At 33.6% G+C, this 16,995-nt stretch overlaps 1 protein-coding gene across 1 annotated transcript; it reads right to left on the bottom strand.

Annotated features, from left to right (window-relative positions):
- Positions 1-481: 481 nt before the first annotated feature.
- LOC106719885 (intraflagellar transport protein 122 homolog) lies at positions 482-16,426 on the bottom strand. The gene is made up of 23 exons (XM_045686069.1): positions 16,265-16,426; positions 15,111-15,341; positions 14,581-14,791; positions 13,972-14,119; positions 13,532-13,686; positions 12,813-13,010; positions 12,432-12,569; positions 9,821-9,949; positions 8,420-8,584; positions 7,938-8,078; positions 7,337-7,434; positions 6,778-6,931; positions 6,237-6,395; positions 5,788-5,948; positions 5,187-5,315; positions 4,696-4,841; positions 4,038-4,188; positions 3,384-3,575; positions 2,674-2,782; positions 2,249-2,414; positions 1,708-1,886; positions 1,012-1,167; positions 482-842 (listed from the first exon to the last, which is right to left on the bottom strand). Exons 1-23 carry the CDS (start codon positions 16,324-16,326, stop codon positions 675-677), a joined length of 3,546 nt encoding a protein of 1,181 aa, XP_045542025.1. The 5' UTR covers positions 16,327-16,426; the 3' UTR covers positions 482-674.
- Positions 16,427-16,995: the final 569 nt, after the last annotated feature.

A 16,995-nucleotide genomic window follows, 5' to 3' on the forward strand; every position in this document is an offset into this window, starting at 1 on the left:
GTTTCCCATTTTCCTGGTTAGGCTATAATTCTATAAAAATGTTTACAATAATTTACATATGGCCTTTGGTTGAATTCTAGAGTAGAATTCTTTAAGATCATTTTAACGGACGGAAAATCTGAATGCTACATAAACAACTTTGTACGTAAACAAATCTCATTACATCATTTACTAAGTTCTATCAAGCACTACAAATTTATTATGAAAAACTAATATTTTACTGTGTATAATTAAGCAAAATATTAAAACAATTGTTTTAAGGACAATACTTTACAAAGACTACATTTTCATAAAGTTTAGAATACGAGAAACAAGATTCAAATACTTTAAAAAAAATTGACTAATAAAAAAAAATGTACGTATTATACAGAATGTTAAAAATCCGGATAAATCGGTGGGAAATAATAACGCATTTCGCTAACTATATTAGCTTACATTTTATAATATAGTAAACACATTAATCATTGGTTTCTGAGACCAAAATCTGTATAAAACATATCGTCATCCTTCTCACTATCATAGACAAAACAAGAGATAAAAATATATTTTAAACTTAGATTTGGGTCTCAGAAACCGACTGTTAATCGTTCACATCAAAGTTCTTTTATTCTATTGTGCTGTCAAGTTAATTTTAAGTGCTACAAATATCCCAAATTTTTGTTGATTATTGTTGATTAACGCCATGTACTATGTCCATTGCTTACACTGTCCGATGTTGAAGCATCGGATCCATTGAGTAAGTCATCTACACTCTCTTCGTTTATCTCATCAGGTGGATGACGACAGAATGGACAGTGACCCTTAGTAACTATATGTATTTCATAGTCTTCCATATAGAAAAGCTGTAACAATTGTAATTATTTCAGCATTTTTTTTTACTATCGTTTCCCGCATTTTTCGTACGTTACGTATCAAATTTGTATAAGATTTTTGCATCGTCTTTTTCGGTCGATAAGGGAAAAAATGTTCGTTCTAAAAGGTTATTAATTCCAAATTAATATGTATACTTACATTCTGGCAATGTGAACAGGTAGCGATGGGCAATTCTGGCAACATATTTCTGTAGAATGTTGTCGGTAGCGGCGGTCGTTGCACAATCACTACGCTAGCTGGATTCATACGTAGCAAAGCATTGCGACTACATACCACTACACCAGATTCATCGTCCTAAACAAGTAATAATTAAACAAGAAAAATATAATTTAAAAAAAGATACTTTTAATACATTCTTGTTAATTGAAAGAACTAAAAATTGCAACAAATACTATTTGTCTAGAACAGGGATCCCCAAACTATATTGTACAAGTGCCCCCCTTTTCCAAAATTAACCGTTACCACAGACCCCATGGCCAAATTACCTACTTTTAAGATCAATTATTATTATTATTAATTCTAACCTAGGTCGATAGAAGAAGACAGAGTGAGAATTAGCAATGCTTAAATTAGATATCGACCCCTTTAGGAATCCCTAATCCAGACGTTTTAAACGAGTCCAAGCTCGATGAGAGGCCACCTTACGGCTCCATCATCAGATCAATACCATGTCATCTAAATATTGCATTGTCACACGATTTATACATGTATTCGAAATTTCAGCTTAATCGATAACCGAGAAGAGGATCAAAGATAATTTGCAATAAGTTGTACAAAGATTTTAGTAAAACTTTTTATGTTTCCAATCAATATTAAAACTAAAAGAATCTGTACCTCTTCAATTTTATCTAAGAAGGGATCTGATGAATCGATGTCATGGTCTATTCGAAGGATGTCAGCTTCATTCGTATCTTTGACTGCAGCTTCAGGAAGCGGCGTACGTTCTAATAGATCAAACGCTTCCTCCATAGATATACCTTCAGCTGGTACAAACTGCACCAAAGGTAGGACTTCTGAAACAAGAAGATAAACATACATTTACTCACTAATCAAGTGACAAAATCTCAATTTTTATTCACCATGTATGAGAGCGAATTCTTATAACCGAGATACAATGTATATGTAGATAGTCAATCTAAATACAAAGATATAGTGAAAATTAACAGAGAAATCAGGCTACAATGAAATTTACAAACATAAAAACAAACTTTCATATAAGCAGGAAAAACATTCCCATTTATGTCAATCCGGTAAAAAAATTAAATAAAGAAATAAATAAAATAAATAAATAAATAAATAAAATAAATAAATAAATAAATAAAATAAATAAATAAAGTAAATAAATAAATAAAATAAATAAATTCAAGTTACTCACCATACGTTGCCATAGAATGTGTGAGATGGTGAGAGCAATTTGGACACCTCGTAGTGCACAAGACAGGCACATGTCTCCGACAACGCCAGCACAGAGGAGCCACCTCCTCATCGTTATCACCACAACTGGTTGCCCGGCTCTTCAGTATTAATAGTTCCACGCTTTCCTTATAAAAAATGTAGAGTTACTTCTAAATCTATATTTTTGGGGAGGGGGACAGAGTTTTAAAGGATTTGACCCATTAAAACCCCCTAGGTGACCGAATGCAATAGAAGAGTGTTCTGGGATCTCCGAGGAACGCAGGGGAACCATTTTTTAGAAGTCTGCATTGCAATATTAATCACAAATTGAAAACATTACAAATATATGTACTATATTTTTCTTTTAATAGTAATTGTAACTACATATTAATTAGTGGTACTAACCTGAAATTTTTGCGGTATTTGTAAATTGAGGATTTTGTCTAACATCTGTTGCGCCAGTGTGTTCGCATTCAAAGTCTTTGCTTGTTTCGCAATACAAAGGTACAAACAACTGCAGTTATTGTCAAGGGATATTTCATAACATAAATAATATTATCACAATAATTTGTCCAACTAGCTGTCGCCCGCGAATCTATTCGCACTTAATTAAAAAAAACTTAATTAGTAGTCTTTGCATTGTTCCAGACTATGTTCTACATCTCTGTCTACCTATCACATTTATATTAGTAAGACTAGCTGTCGCCTGCGAGTCTGTCCGCGCGGAATAAAAAAAGCTTATTTAATTAAGCCTATGTGTTCACCCAAACTATTTTGTACAAGTGACCCTTTGTCCAAAATAAACTGTAACCTCAGACCCCCCCATGGCCAATTAACCTACTTTTAAGATCAGTTATTATTATTCATTCCGACTTAGGTCAATAGAAGAAGACAGAGTGATGATTAGTAATGCATTAGGTTCGATATCGACCCCAAGGGGTCCCACCATTTGGGACCCCTTTGAGAATCCCTGTTCTACATCTATGCCAAATTTCGTCAAGATCCGTTGAGCCGTTCTGGAGATACCTTCAAACAAACATCCATACATCCATACATACATCTAAACATTCGCAGTATAATATTAGTATGTTTACATGTATTTTGTAAAAGGATACAATAATGATAGCCCTGGTGGTGGTACGTTATCATCAACGTACGCGTACACATATCTAGCTGCATTCAGCAGCGTGTCCGGTTGTGTCAGTGAAAACGGTTCGTGTATACAGCGGTGTACTGATTCGTAAGCGTTGTACACCGCAGACAAACCCGCGTTATACTCATAGCTACGAAGCGCTGATTCACGATCTCTAAATTATATGGTTTTAGTGATAAAATTATACACAGTTATTTTTTAATTACCAAAAAATAAACTATACAGAATGAGAACAATAATAAGGTTTTTTAAATTAATTTTCGACATTGATTTAAATTTTTCTTATTTCTTAAATATAATTAGTATCTGCAATAGATAACACTTTAATTTTTTTTTTTTTGTAAATAAAAATAAAAAAAATGCAAAGATCTTATTAATTGTAACTATTACAAGTATATTCATAGTTCAAGATGAACAAAAAAAATATATTTGAAAACCTCCTTGGATATAAATTGAGTTGACATTTTAGTTACAATTTCTATTTTTTTATTACTATTTATTGATGTAAATAGGCTCATATTTTACTTGTTACATCTATTCAATGTAAATAATTAATAAGCTAAATAATAATAAAATCGATGTGATTCAAACTAATATAAAAATTTGACAAACTAACTTGTCATCGGTATTAGCTGTCTCTAGACATTGGAGGGCGAGAAGATGATGTAAATAGCCAGCATCAGAGAATCTCTCTTCAGCCACTGCATTACCCACCAACACGGTAAATACACGCATTGCTGTTAAGGTTTCCCCAGCCATATGATATGCTGGAAACAAATATGTATTTATATCATAAATATCAACTGAAGTGACGTTTATATTACATACTAGCGATCGCCTGCGACTCGTTAGTACAGAATTAAAAAAATGAAACAAAAATATAAAATATATAGACATACAGACAGACAAGCATTTTAAAATTCCATTTTTGTTATCATCAACGTTAATAAATAACGTATATGAAGTATGATTTTTTATTCGATTTTCCATAAAGACAAGACAATTTTATTTTTATTTATAGATTATCATCACTTCAACTGACAAAACTGTTACGAGCTTAGTATAGATTTTACAGAGAAATGAGCACAAAAACAGTAAAGTAAAGAGATTAAAGGTCTGTCTTCAAAGGTAGAAGTAGATGTAGACCAGAGAAAGTATGGATGGATTGTGTGTAAAAAGGCGACGGCTGATAGAGATTTACATATGTAAAAGTACGTATTATGCTAACATTATGCAGGGAAAAATGGTAGGATGACGACAGTTTCATAACTAACCTTTCTGTGCTTCAATGAATTTATTCTCTTGTGCCATGCGATGTGCATACGGAAGATAAACTTCGCTCCTGCATTCCGCGTGTTCACGAGCCAATGTAAAAGCACGCTGCCATTCACCAGCTGATATCGCTAGCTGAGCCACTTTCCTAAATAAAATACAATATCTTCTGATTATGTTACAACTCCCAGTAATTAGACAATAATATAGTCTTTGTATAGTTGATTTCGAATATACTGTTGTCCGAGAGTCTGCAGAAACATTAGCTGTTGTACGAATGTACAGCTCACTAGGTCACGGACACAAATTAGTCTTATTTCTTTCCAACCTTTTCTAATAAGGAAATAGGAAGAATTTGACAAGGGAAGGGATTTCCTCTTTTTACAAAAGCTAGGAAATTCATCTACAACCTTTCAACTTAATGCAGATCTATGTGAGTAGTAGCCACTTTATGTTTACAAAGTATAAACTTTATGTTATTGTTGAGCAATACCTGTAATCACCGAGACGTTGATAGACATCAGCGGCTGCGGCTGGCTCCCCCACTGTCACCAGCGCCTCAGCGACGTACCGGAGTGATTCACTCGACCCTTTATCCAGTTTGCGTGCCAACTCTATCAACCTGAATGTACAAATACATTGTAAAGACATATGGTATATGCTCAGGGATTCCCAAAGGGGTCGATATCGACCCCCTGGGGTCCATATCGAACTTAAAGCATTGCTAATTCTCACTCTGTCTTCTTCTAATGACCTAAGTCAGAATGAAAAATAATAATAATTGATCTTAAAAGTAGGTAATTTGGCCATGGTGTCTGAGGTAACGGTTCATTTTGAAAAAGGGGGTCATTTGTCCAAAATAGTTTGGGGATCCCTAGTCTAGACTAACTAAACTATGATAGCTCACTAACGCCCCCCTGTCAATGTCAAGAAATATTACTTCATCCTCTTTGTACTATAGCTGTCATGTCATATTGTATGTCTAAATAGCCATAGCAGCGCCTGGCTCACAGGTTTAGATATCCTTTTTTGACTATAGATAGTTAAAACTACATCTGTGTAATAGAGTTCTGAGATAATGGCATAATACTGACATATCTCTACGTCCATTGTCCGCCATGAGTTGCGCGGCGCGTTGTACGTCGCCCACAGCGAGATACATCTCGGCGGCGGCGCGGGGCTCGCTCACGTGCCGCGCCCACTCCGCGCGCCTTCTGCCCAGTGCCGCTAGGCCTTCGCCCTCACCGACCAACTCCTAACACCACAAAAATATTATTACCTGCAGCATTCAAAATCTTTACATGGTTAAGGCCGTTATTAAATTAGATTTAAAAGGCTAGGCTAAAATATAGAGTCCAAACTACAAATTATATGTAAACTTTGGATTTCAACTGTTGTTCCAATATAAAATACTGTTTAGAAGAAATTACATTTTTTGTTGTTAGAAGATCGCAGGAGTCGCTGCACTTAACACAATTATAGATATAGCTGAGTGTAAGGTGATGTGGTGCATCAACTGAAAAGATTTAGACACATAATATACCTGTGCTTTATTAAACATCCTGAGATCAAGGTACAAGTTTAGAGCGCGGTCGTCGCGTCCCGATGTTTGGAACGAATTTGCAGCCTCGTTATACTTTCCCCTGTAGGCTAGAACTTCTCCTAGCACTACACCACGCTTTTCTCCGGCTTCTAATCTTTCCTAAAAGAGAACAAATTAATTTATAAACTTATAAAATAAACATATAATTGTCAAATCTATATATATAAAAGAAAGTCGTGTTAGTTACACTATTTATAACTCAAGATCGGTCGAACTGATTTAGCTGAAAATTGATGGGGAGGTAGCTTAGAACTAGGAGACGGACATAGGAACTTTTTTATCTTGTGTTCCTTTTTTTTATTCCGCGCGGACGGAGTCACGGGTAAAAGCTAGTTTATAATAAATTTCAAAAAACATAATTGCAGTAAAAAAGATCACAAATCTTTTCAGACTTTGGCCATAATCTTTGATAAATCTAAGATATTTTTCTAAAAGCTTAGGCTTTACCTTCGGGTTTTTAAATATATAATAATAAAAGTACCTGTAATTGATCAATGAGTGTGAGATAAGTGATATTTTCACTGCGCTGAAATGCTTTCCTCGAGACTTCGAAAGCGAGTTCGTCAAACGCCGCCATACCAAGTCGCTCCCAGTCGAGTGCGGTCACACCTAAACAAGCTACCGCATATGCATCACTGGAAAACATATACGTTATTTAAGTATATTTTTGCTTTGTATAAATTTAAATGTTTTTAATATAATTTGAAAAATTCTGTCACTATAAAAAGTATAAAGAATTTTTTATGACAAAAAAGTATTGTTTTATATAATCAAATAAGGATATCTAGGCCAGTAAGGGGCGCTACTATCGCAGTTACTTCTACCAGTAAAATATTTAATACCTACATAGGCATAGAAAATGGCATAAAAGAAAAAAAACATAGCATGACAGCCAAAGTGTGAACTTATGACACTTTTTTGACATTGAAAGGGGGCGTTAGTGTGCTGTCATATTTAAACTTATGCCCACCAGTCCGATATCCTTGTAGGTCTATATTTGGATGACTTCCTTCAATTTTTTTCTAAAATTTAATACTAACTTGAACATTTTCTTTTGAACATATTGATGTACCGCATGGGAGAGTGGAACACTGATGGTTTGCATAGCGCTCGCTTGCAAGCAGAATACACGACCACCCTAAAAGTTATATAAAATATTATTAATACATAACATACTAGCTTTTGCACGCGATTTCGTCTGCGCAGAATTAAAAAAATGGATGAAAAAAATCTCATATAAATTCCACTCTATTTGTACCAATTGTCAATAAGATGTATTAAGATGATTGTGAACCGTTGCAGAGTTATCTAATAAATATGTAAATTAAACGTATCTCTCGGGAACCGTACTTCTCCGGATCATAGGTAACCTATGTATTCAACATCTATATCAAATTTCATCCACATCCATGCAGCCGCTCCGGATATTAGTAACAAACATCCATCCATCCAAACGTTCGCAATATAATATTAGTAAAAAGTAAGATTCAAGACAATAGATCATATACTAGCCACACATATTGTGCATGTTTTGAAATGTTTGACTTACAGTTTTCACTGTTGAAATACATGTTAATATATTTATTTAAAACTTGGGCCAATTTGAAGTGTTTTACATTATAATTATTTTCTAATATTTACCTGAAATCCGACAACAGATCCTGTAAGAGGTTGCGTGGCTGCTGGGTATTTGCCTGCTTTTATAGATAACAGGCCGCCACCTGACAGGCAAAGTAACTCATCACACAATGAGTTCCAAGATACAGATGATATGTTCTCTTCCTAAAACATATCATATTTTTATCTTAATCACTAATTATACATGGTTTACACTAAGCCAGTACAGTGGAACAGTAGCGATAAACTGGAATGTACTGTACGGACTCGCTGGCGCCAGTTAGCGTTTATATAATGTAAATCAGGCATTAACCTCAAGATTGAATTTAATTTATAAAGCATTTGAAACTTAAAATTATTGAAGTTATATGTATGTAACTTATAAGAGAGTTAAGCGGTGGTTGAAAAAATTAAATATCATTTTTACTGATTGTTCTTTTCCTTAAAAAAATGTTGCCCTCATATTATTTGTAATACACGTTTTAAAAAATGATAATAAAACTTACGGAATATAGCAATTCAGCAGTTGGTAAACAGTAAACTCTACAGACTGAGAGATCATCAACAACAGCCAGGCGACTACGTGAAGCGCTAACGTCTAGACATCTTACACCAGATGACGTTGTCACTATGACTTTAGAACTACCTTCTTTGGGTTCAACTTGCCATATCTGAAATCATAAAATATAAATCAATTATAACAATTAAATCATTCAACTTTTAATGTCACTGCATGATTTTATAATTATTTATTACGTTCTTATTTTTGTAAAAGTTGTTTTTTAATTTTACAAAGTGGCAAACGAGCAAGCGGCCACATTAATTCGCCGAAATGGCGAAGCGACCGCTTCCTCAATAGATGAAGGAACAAAAAGAGAATATTTAATCTTTCTGTGCATCTTCTCCATCAAATCCACCCCCCCTTCCCATCCTTTCCTTATAAAAAAAGAGGTGGGAAGGTAAAGAGGACTAAAATGAGTCCTCCGGCACCACACTCATCAGACTGTACGTGGAATTACTTCCACTTGACGAGTGTCTTCTGTGAGGTCGTGGTATTTCACTGAGCGAGGACAATTCCTGCAACTGATGTTGTTGCTGACGTCTAGCACTGTAAAAAATTTTATTGTAACCCCACATTATAAATATAAATCATAATTAATCAATACATAGTATAAAACAAAGTCGCTTTCGCTGTATGTCCGTATGTATGCTTAGATCTTTAAAACTACGCAACGGATTTTGACGCGGTTTTTTTTAATAGATAGAGTGATTCTTAAGGAAGGTTTGTATGTATAATAAATGCATAATATAGTAGAGAAACACTGATAAATTTAAAGTTTTCTAATGTGATGTCGTAAATAAGCACGTTTTTTTGCGCTTATATTGCAAACGCTGGCTGAACCCTACGAGATAGACCAAAATAATGTACTACAGTATTGTTCACCTTAAAAAGTTCAACAAAAAAGTCCGCGATGGTATATGTCTATCTCTTAGGGATAACCCAGCATAACCATTTTTATTCTTTTACGAAGTGATTTTAAACAATACAGCATTAATCCTTATCCATTTAAGTACCTTAAATAAATTGTGCATTTATTCTGTAGTAGGTATATTTTGCGAGCGAAGTAAGGTAAGTTAAGGTAGTTAAGGTATAGTTTACCCGTGCGAAGCCGGGGCGGGTCGCTAGTTTATAATGATTTTTAATCGAATTATTTAATTTAGAAAAAGATACATCTATTGGTGTGTTGTTGACTCACAAATGAGCTTCGTGTTATGTTATGGATTTTATAGTTTTATTATTAAACAATAGATGGCACTATCATATACTAACAAAATTGTCATTTTTTTAATATTTATATCGCTGTGAAAATAGTATTACGACTTTATTCCTTGTAAAACACATTTACCTGTCCATTAAGAAGGCCTAAGAGAAGAACTTCCATAAAATATATTGTAGTAACTTTGACGTAGCGAATCGGCGCGGGAAAAGACCATGATCTTGGCGTTTTTTTCCCGATCATCGACAACTTATTGTCCTGTAAATTGTATAAAATTAGTTACAGTAATTCAACATAACCTCATTTGGTTTCTAAGTAACTTTATTCATTTGATAAGAATCAACTAGATGTCGCTCATTACATCAGTTAGCGAAAATGTCATCTATTTTCAAAATTGTGGGTACGAAAACATTGCATCGCAACATAAAGCATTATTAATAAATATGTAAAAATTATTACAATTTGACAACAATCAGAAATATAGCTTTCATAAAAAACGAATTATATATTTTACATATTATTATTTTCATTTCATACATTGTCTTAATACATATACCGTCGCTATTTCTGCAATGCCATACAATAATTAAATTCAAGTATTTTTATATTCAAGATAAATATGTTAAATCAAACAAACAACATTTGATACGGAGATCTATGAATATGATGTCCTAAATTACTCTAGATTAGACCATTAAAAAGACTACCAAAGTTAATATAAATAGAGTATTATTAATATTAACTTAGTAAGTAGACTACGCATACACAATGTAATAAGAATAAGTTACGAAGCCAACAGATCTGAAGAAAATAACACGCGCAATAAGACATCAAGAAAAATAGAGCCATTCAGCGGTCGCTTCGCTATTCTGGCGTATTCAGGTAACCGTTTGCTTGTTTGCCACCTTATGATATAAAAAAAGCAAAAAATTAAAACGCTAAATTGTCTAGCATCACATTAACGTTACTGGCTATTCTTTTTTTTCATACAACACTCTTAATTTTTATAACACTAACAATATATCTATTATGCTCCTAATAGGAACATATGTATTATTATCCTCTCAACATTACGATGACCACTTTCTTGTATATCATTATATCTCACAAAATAGAAGTTTGCATTCTAAAAGACGCATCGCATTTAATACTAGAGAAAATAATATTAATTAAGAAATCGCATTAACATAACCTCCTTCTTTTTGAAGTCGGTTAAAAAATAAATTCATCGGACATTGAATTCGCAATCATTTAATAGTACATATGGATATTCGCATCTATCCTTTATAATCTTTACCATGTCTTAACATACAGGACAAACAATATAAACATGCCAAACGGCATAGTCTGGCCGTTAGAACTCTACAAACAATATTCTAGCATTCATTGAGAAAGGAAGAAGGTTCTCATATAATCGGAGATATCGCATAGCACTAATATATAAATATATTTGGCATTTCCTACATATATTTCTCTTTATTTTCACCTAAGTGACTGACAATGCATCAACTCGGAATTTTGTATTTGGTGAGCATTAATAATTGTTTAACATCGGAGTGTTTTTTTTTTCTCTTACTCCATCAGGCAACTCTTAAACAAAACTTATTATAAAAAAACTTGTAACAACATCTTACTAGTATTACAGTTATAAAAATATTGTTAATGCAAACGTTTGGGTGTACGGTTGGATGTATGTTTGTTAGAAGGTATCTCCAGAACGACATAGATGTACAATAGAACATAGTCTGAAAAAACGGATAGGTTACCTATGATCCTGGAAATGTGTACATTTTCTATCAGGTTCGTTTAATTTACATTTTTACTCAATAATTCCGCAACTGTTCAACACATCTTATTGACATTCGCCACAGATATAGAACATAGTCGCAAATAACACATGAGATACTTTACACCCATTACTTTTAATTCTGCGCAGAAAAAGTCGCGTGCAAAAGCTAGCATCTAATAGAAGTGAAATATAAAGGCGATACGCTTGAATTTAAATAACAATTTTTGTTGAAAGCAATGCTGCGCTATGGTTTGAACAATATGTAAATACTGCGCTCAGCTCAGAAACGTACTGTTATAAATAAATTTAATATTAAAATATATACATCAATTTCCTGTTATAAAATTATAAAGAGCGTCGGTGGCTCAAGGGTTAAGCATTTGATTTGCAAACTGTAGTTCCTGGGTTCGAATTCCGCCATGTACCAATGTGTTTTTCGAGTTTAGTTACATATGCAAATTTATGCAATGTTCTTACGGTGAAGGAAAACATCGTGATATAACCTGCACATATCTGAGAAGAAATTCAAAGATATGTGTGAAGTCAACCCGCACTCTGTCAGCGTGGTTGACTATGACCTAGTCACCCCTAACTTGGGGTAGGCTCCGAGCCCCTCGGTGGGGACGTATAGTGAGCTGATAATGATGACATCAATATAATTTACATTTTTTCAACAGCCTGTTGGTCAACTGAAGGATAGTATTTTACCCAATGCCTTCCACATTATTAAAAAATAAACATAAACATAACTTTAAATCATACTGGATATATAGGTACAATGTATTTTTCCCTGAAGCAAAAAGTCACAGACCAAGAATTTGTCACAAACATGTGGAGACATTAACATTCCTATCTCTACTTTTTTGATGACAAAATGTTTTTAATGAAGGTATTTCGGCAGTGGAAACAATAGATTATTTATTTTCTACTACCGTTTGGTTCAATATTTACCTGACAGAGTAGCAAAGCATCGCTTGTAGCAATAAGAAGGGAACATTCCAATTTCTGCGGCAACTTTTCCTTCACCCGATACATCATCCCATCTGGATCTCCTTGTTCATACACAACCACCCTCTCTGGTAGTTGTACCTAAACAATATTTATTTAATTATAATCTTGTATTAAAAAGATTAAGAAAAACATTGAAACTTATTTCTCTATTAGCTGTCGCCCGCGACTCTGTCCGCGCGTAATTAAAAAAGAACTTAATTAGTAGCATATGTGTTCTTCCAAAGTATGTTCTACATATATTTATATTTGTATGTTAATTTCAACGAGATCCATCCAGCCATACATCAAATCTTCAATTCAAAAAATTAAATTTAAACTTACCGCTAATCTATGTTTATATATGGCAATTTTCTGAACTCTGTCATGACATTTGATCCGCACTTTGTTACCAGTGGTTAAATGTTGTATTATAACGTCAGTTATATTCTCCCGATACGCATATCTTTCACGATACAACCCGTGGACTGTACTGAACACTATCTGATAACACCATAGAGTACCATCTTGACATGCCACCGCCTGGAATTATAATTAATTCAGTCATTACTAGTAAGTGAAGAGTATAATCTCTGGATTACATAAATAATATAAATTTAACGTCTTTAAAAATAACATACTAAGAATAGGAAAATAATTAAGAAATTATCTATTATTTATTATTCATGACTGCAATAATACAACGATGGGTCCTTTGTATAAGGACCAAAGTAACCAATTGATGATTTTTACTTTTTTATGTTAAAAGGTACATTTTTGTCTAGTTAACAATATGCACTAAACACAAACACACATTTACAGGTGTAAACATATTTGTTTGCTAAAGTAAAAGGGCCTGTGCGGCATTTTTTTCCTTTATGGTTGAAACTTTGAGAGCCTCTCCTATTAAGTTGACAATTTACACATTGGCCTTTATTTGTAGGAGCTATTGATAACATAAATATTTTTTAATGCTCATATTTGATTATTTAGAAATCGTTTTATGAAACCGAACTGTAAAGATAATGAAAGGAAATATACATAGAGTTTAATAAATTACTAACCATAGTATTCTGTGAGGTTGATGGTGCAACGGCCCACACCCAATCCTGAGGCGTGTTCAACATAACAACACCCTCTGTTGTCAGCACCGCCCATCCACCAATGCCACCAACGAGCACAAGCGCATCAAATATTGTTATTGACAATGCTGCTATACCTAAAATAGAAGATATTTAATGTTTATAATTGACAAATAAGAAATTAAACCAACTGATTTTACATAATCAACTACAGACGTATTGCCTACCTTAAAAATGACTAGACAGAATAGATTATTTTTATTTATATATACACATTTTTTCCAATATGACTTTTTCTTATCTTTCCGGGTTAAAACTTTTTAAATACATTCCTAAATTTGATCAAGAAATCCTATCCTAAGAAACTCTTATAATATAGTGTCTTTTCTCTTCCCAAACATACTAAATGAACAATCCCTTACCTATATACCTATCTTTTAACACTTGTTTTCCCTGTACATTATAAAATGACATTGTGTCATTCCAGTCTGTGACTAGAAGTGTGCTATTTGAAAATGTTACAGCCCATACAGGTGCTTCTCTTTGTATCAACTGTACTTCATCTCCTATCTGAAATAATAAATATTACATTTAAAGCTATTTACTTAATTTTTTTTGTTCTTTAATTTTACCACTTTACTTCAGTTGACGTTTGACTTTAACAAGGAGTGTTTCCAATTTTTCATAAATAATCTTACTTAAAATTATAAACGCGAAAGTTTAGATGGATGGATGAATATTTGTTAAAAGTTATCTCCAAAACGACTTATCGGATCTCGGCGAAATTTGTCTTTGATGATATATAATGTATAATCTGGAATAACACATACTACTAATTAAGTTTTGTTTTAATTCCGCACAGACGTAGTCGCTGACGACACTACGAATATTATTGTAGATGCAAAAGTTTGAATGAATGGATATTTTTTAACTTAAGTACAACACGGCTGAATGGTTCTAGATGTAATTTTTTTTTAATCGCCAACGGATTCTTGGGCGGCAGCTAATAAATAATTATTAATAGTACTTACTTTGTTCCTCAAAGATACTGCACCAATGGCAAGCCCGATAGCCAGAAACTGTCCATTTTGTGACCAAGCGCAACTTGTTATGCGTCCTGAAACCCTGTACTTCTGTACAGCCTTCACATCAGCAGACCAGAATGCAAAGTCTGACAAAGCACAAGATGCCAAGTGTAGAGACACAGGATTATATGCAAGACATTGAATAGATTCACTGTGTCTGGAATCAAATAAGAATAAATATTATATTATATTCATCAAGATATAAAGTAAATAAACATTGAAAGTTATGTAGATTTTTTTTCTTTTCACCTTAATTAAAAAAAAACCTTAATCAAATAAAGTATACTAATATTACAAAGAATCTTTCCTAGATTCATATTTTTGTATGTTTGTAACAAAGTTAGAGAGAAAACCTACATCTATTGCTGAATGGCCCACTCTACTAGTGATCAGTACCTCACAGAAGACAGATGTGAAGTGATAAATAATAAATCATAGTACCTATCTCTAAATCTAAATACAAGTCATTAACTTACGAATATTTAAGAACTCCTTCCATCTTTGATGTCCATATAATAACATTTTTGTCAGCGCTGCCACTTGCAAACTTTTTACCATCTCCACAATAGGCAACAGCATACACGGCTGCTTTATGTGCTTGTAGCAATTGAACCAATGCACCATCCCTTGGATCATACACCATTACTTTCTCTCCAGCACCAACAACTAACTGTGTTCCTTCAGGATTAAAACATATTGCATGTACACTGAAACAAAATGTTATATTTTTTATTAAAAAATGAAAACATGTTCACAAACTGTTTAACTAGCAGCATTTTACTTTTCATGTAGGTCTTTTTCTTTTTAGTCCCATGTTTAAAACATCAAACAAGTGAATCATATTTGCATATAGCATCAATATTTATAGACATATAAGGAGGACAAAAACAACAACTATGACTAGCATTTGCAGGAGGAGGTGAATTTTTGTTTGTTGTTTACCTCCAAACGTGTTTCTAAGGACATATACATTAATCTAATATTGATTTTTAAACTTGTAATTGTAATATTGTAAACATGCTTTGAAAGTGAGACAGGCATGCATTACTATTAGGCCAAAATTATCAAAATTAACTCCATATCTAGGAACAAATTACATATACACTGCGATTCTCTAGTCCACATAGTATAATACGGTGGACTTTTTTTAAAGTTCTTATTATGGAATTAAAGCTATAGACAGAGGATTTTATTCAAGTTTAACATTTGAATTTAATAACATTTCCGAAATGTGAAAAGTGTGTGTGAAGAAAAAGTATGTCTGTGTCATGATACAGTGGTCAACAGCAAAATCTATTGTACAAATTAGAAATACCACAACCACACAAAAGACAGGCATTAGGTATGTGCTAGAGGTCTTATTTTGGTCCTCTTTCCCTTCCCACCATTCTCTAATAAGGAAAGGATGGAAATTGGAAGTAAATTTGTTGGACGAGGGGACGCATAGGAAGGGCAAACATTATCTTTCAGTGCATTTCCTCCTTCGTTGATTAAAGGTAGGCAACACTTCTGCAATTCACATTTATAATAATATTAAGAAGTAAGATAATTGTCGTGTTACCTTTATTGTACATACAATTTTTGCATAAGATAAAGATAATCGCATATTACATTGGACAGAAAATATTACCTTGATGATTCAATTTTATCAGCTTCATGGATCTTATTAACCCATTTTGGTACTGTTCGCATCGTTGTAAAACTTTAGCAAAGGATTTTCTTTCAAAAATATTCATGAATTACTAATAACGGCGTCTGTTTTGGCTAACAACGGGTTTTCCATAAATGTAAACAAACGGTTCACAAGTTGAAGTTAAAGAAACGTCACTGTTTTGGATCACAGATTCATAGTTGACCTAGTTGACTGTATTTGTCAAAGAGCATATTGGTTCAAATTATAATGATTAATTTGATATTGAGTTGACCAGTTGTCAAGTTGTCAAGTTGTCAAGAAGTTGTCAGAAGCGTCTACGCTTACGACGCTTACGAACATTCAGCTTTTTTTATATAAGACTAGCTGTCGCCCGCGACTACGTCCGCGCGCAGTTAAAAAAAAAATGAAAAATAGATATTGGCCGATTCTCAGATCTACTGAATATGCTCACAAAATTTCATGAGAATCGGTCAAGCCGTTTCGGATGAGTACGGCGAAAACTGTGACACGAGAATTTTATATATTAGATAAGGGGGCAAACGAGCAGCGGGAACACCAAGGTGTTTATCAACGCCCATGGACATCTGCAATACCAGAGGAATCGCAAATGCGTTGTCAGCCTTTGAGATGGTGATACGCTCGCTTCTTGAAGGACCCTCAGTCGTAGCGGTTTGGAAATACCGCCGATAAGCTTCCTACAAATTTTA

Source organism: Papilio machaon, chromosome Z (assembly GCF_912999745.1).
Source record: "Papilio machaon chromosome Z, ilPapMach1.1, whole genome shotgun sequence".
NCBI classification, from domain to species: Eukaryota; Metazoa; Arthropoda; class Insecta; order Lepidoptera; family Papilionidae; genus Papilio; species Papilio machaon.

What these genes read in the sequence shown, in the direction of transcription:
- LOC106719885 (XM_045686069.1), bottom strand. Translation starts at nt 16,326, where the DNA reads ATGCGAACAGTACCAAAATGGGTTAATAAGATCCATGAAGCTGATAAA. An exon ending in GATCTGTTGTCGGATTTCAG is followed by an intron (nt 7,435 to 7,937) that starts GTAAATATTAGA and finishes TATAACTTTTAG; the next exon opens with GGTGGTCGTGTATTCTGCTT. An exon ending in ACATTCTATGGCAACGTATG is followed by an intron (nt 1,887 to 2,248) that starts GTGAGTAACTTG and finishes TTCTTGTTTCAG; the next exon opens with AAGTCCTACCTTTGGTGCAG.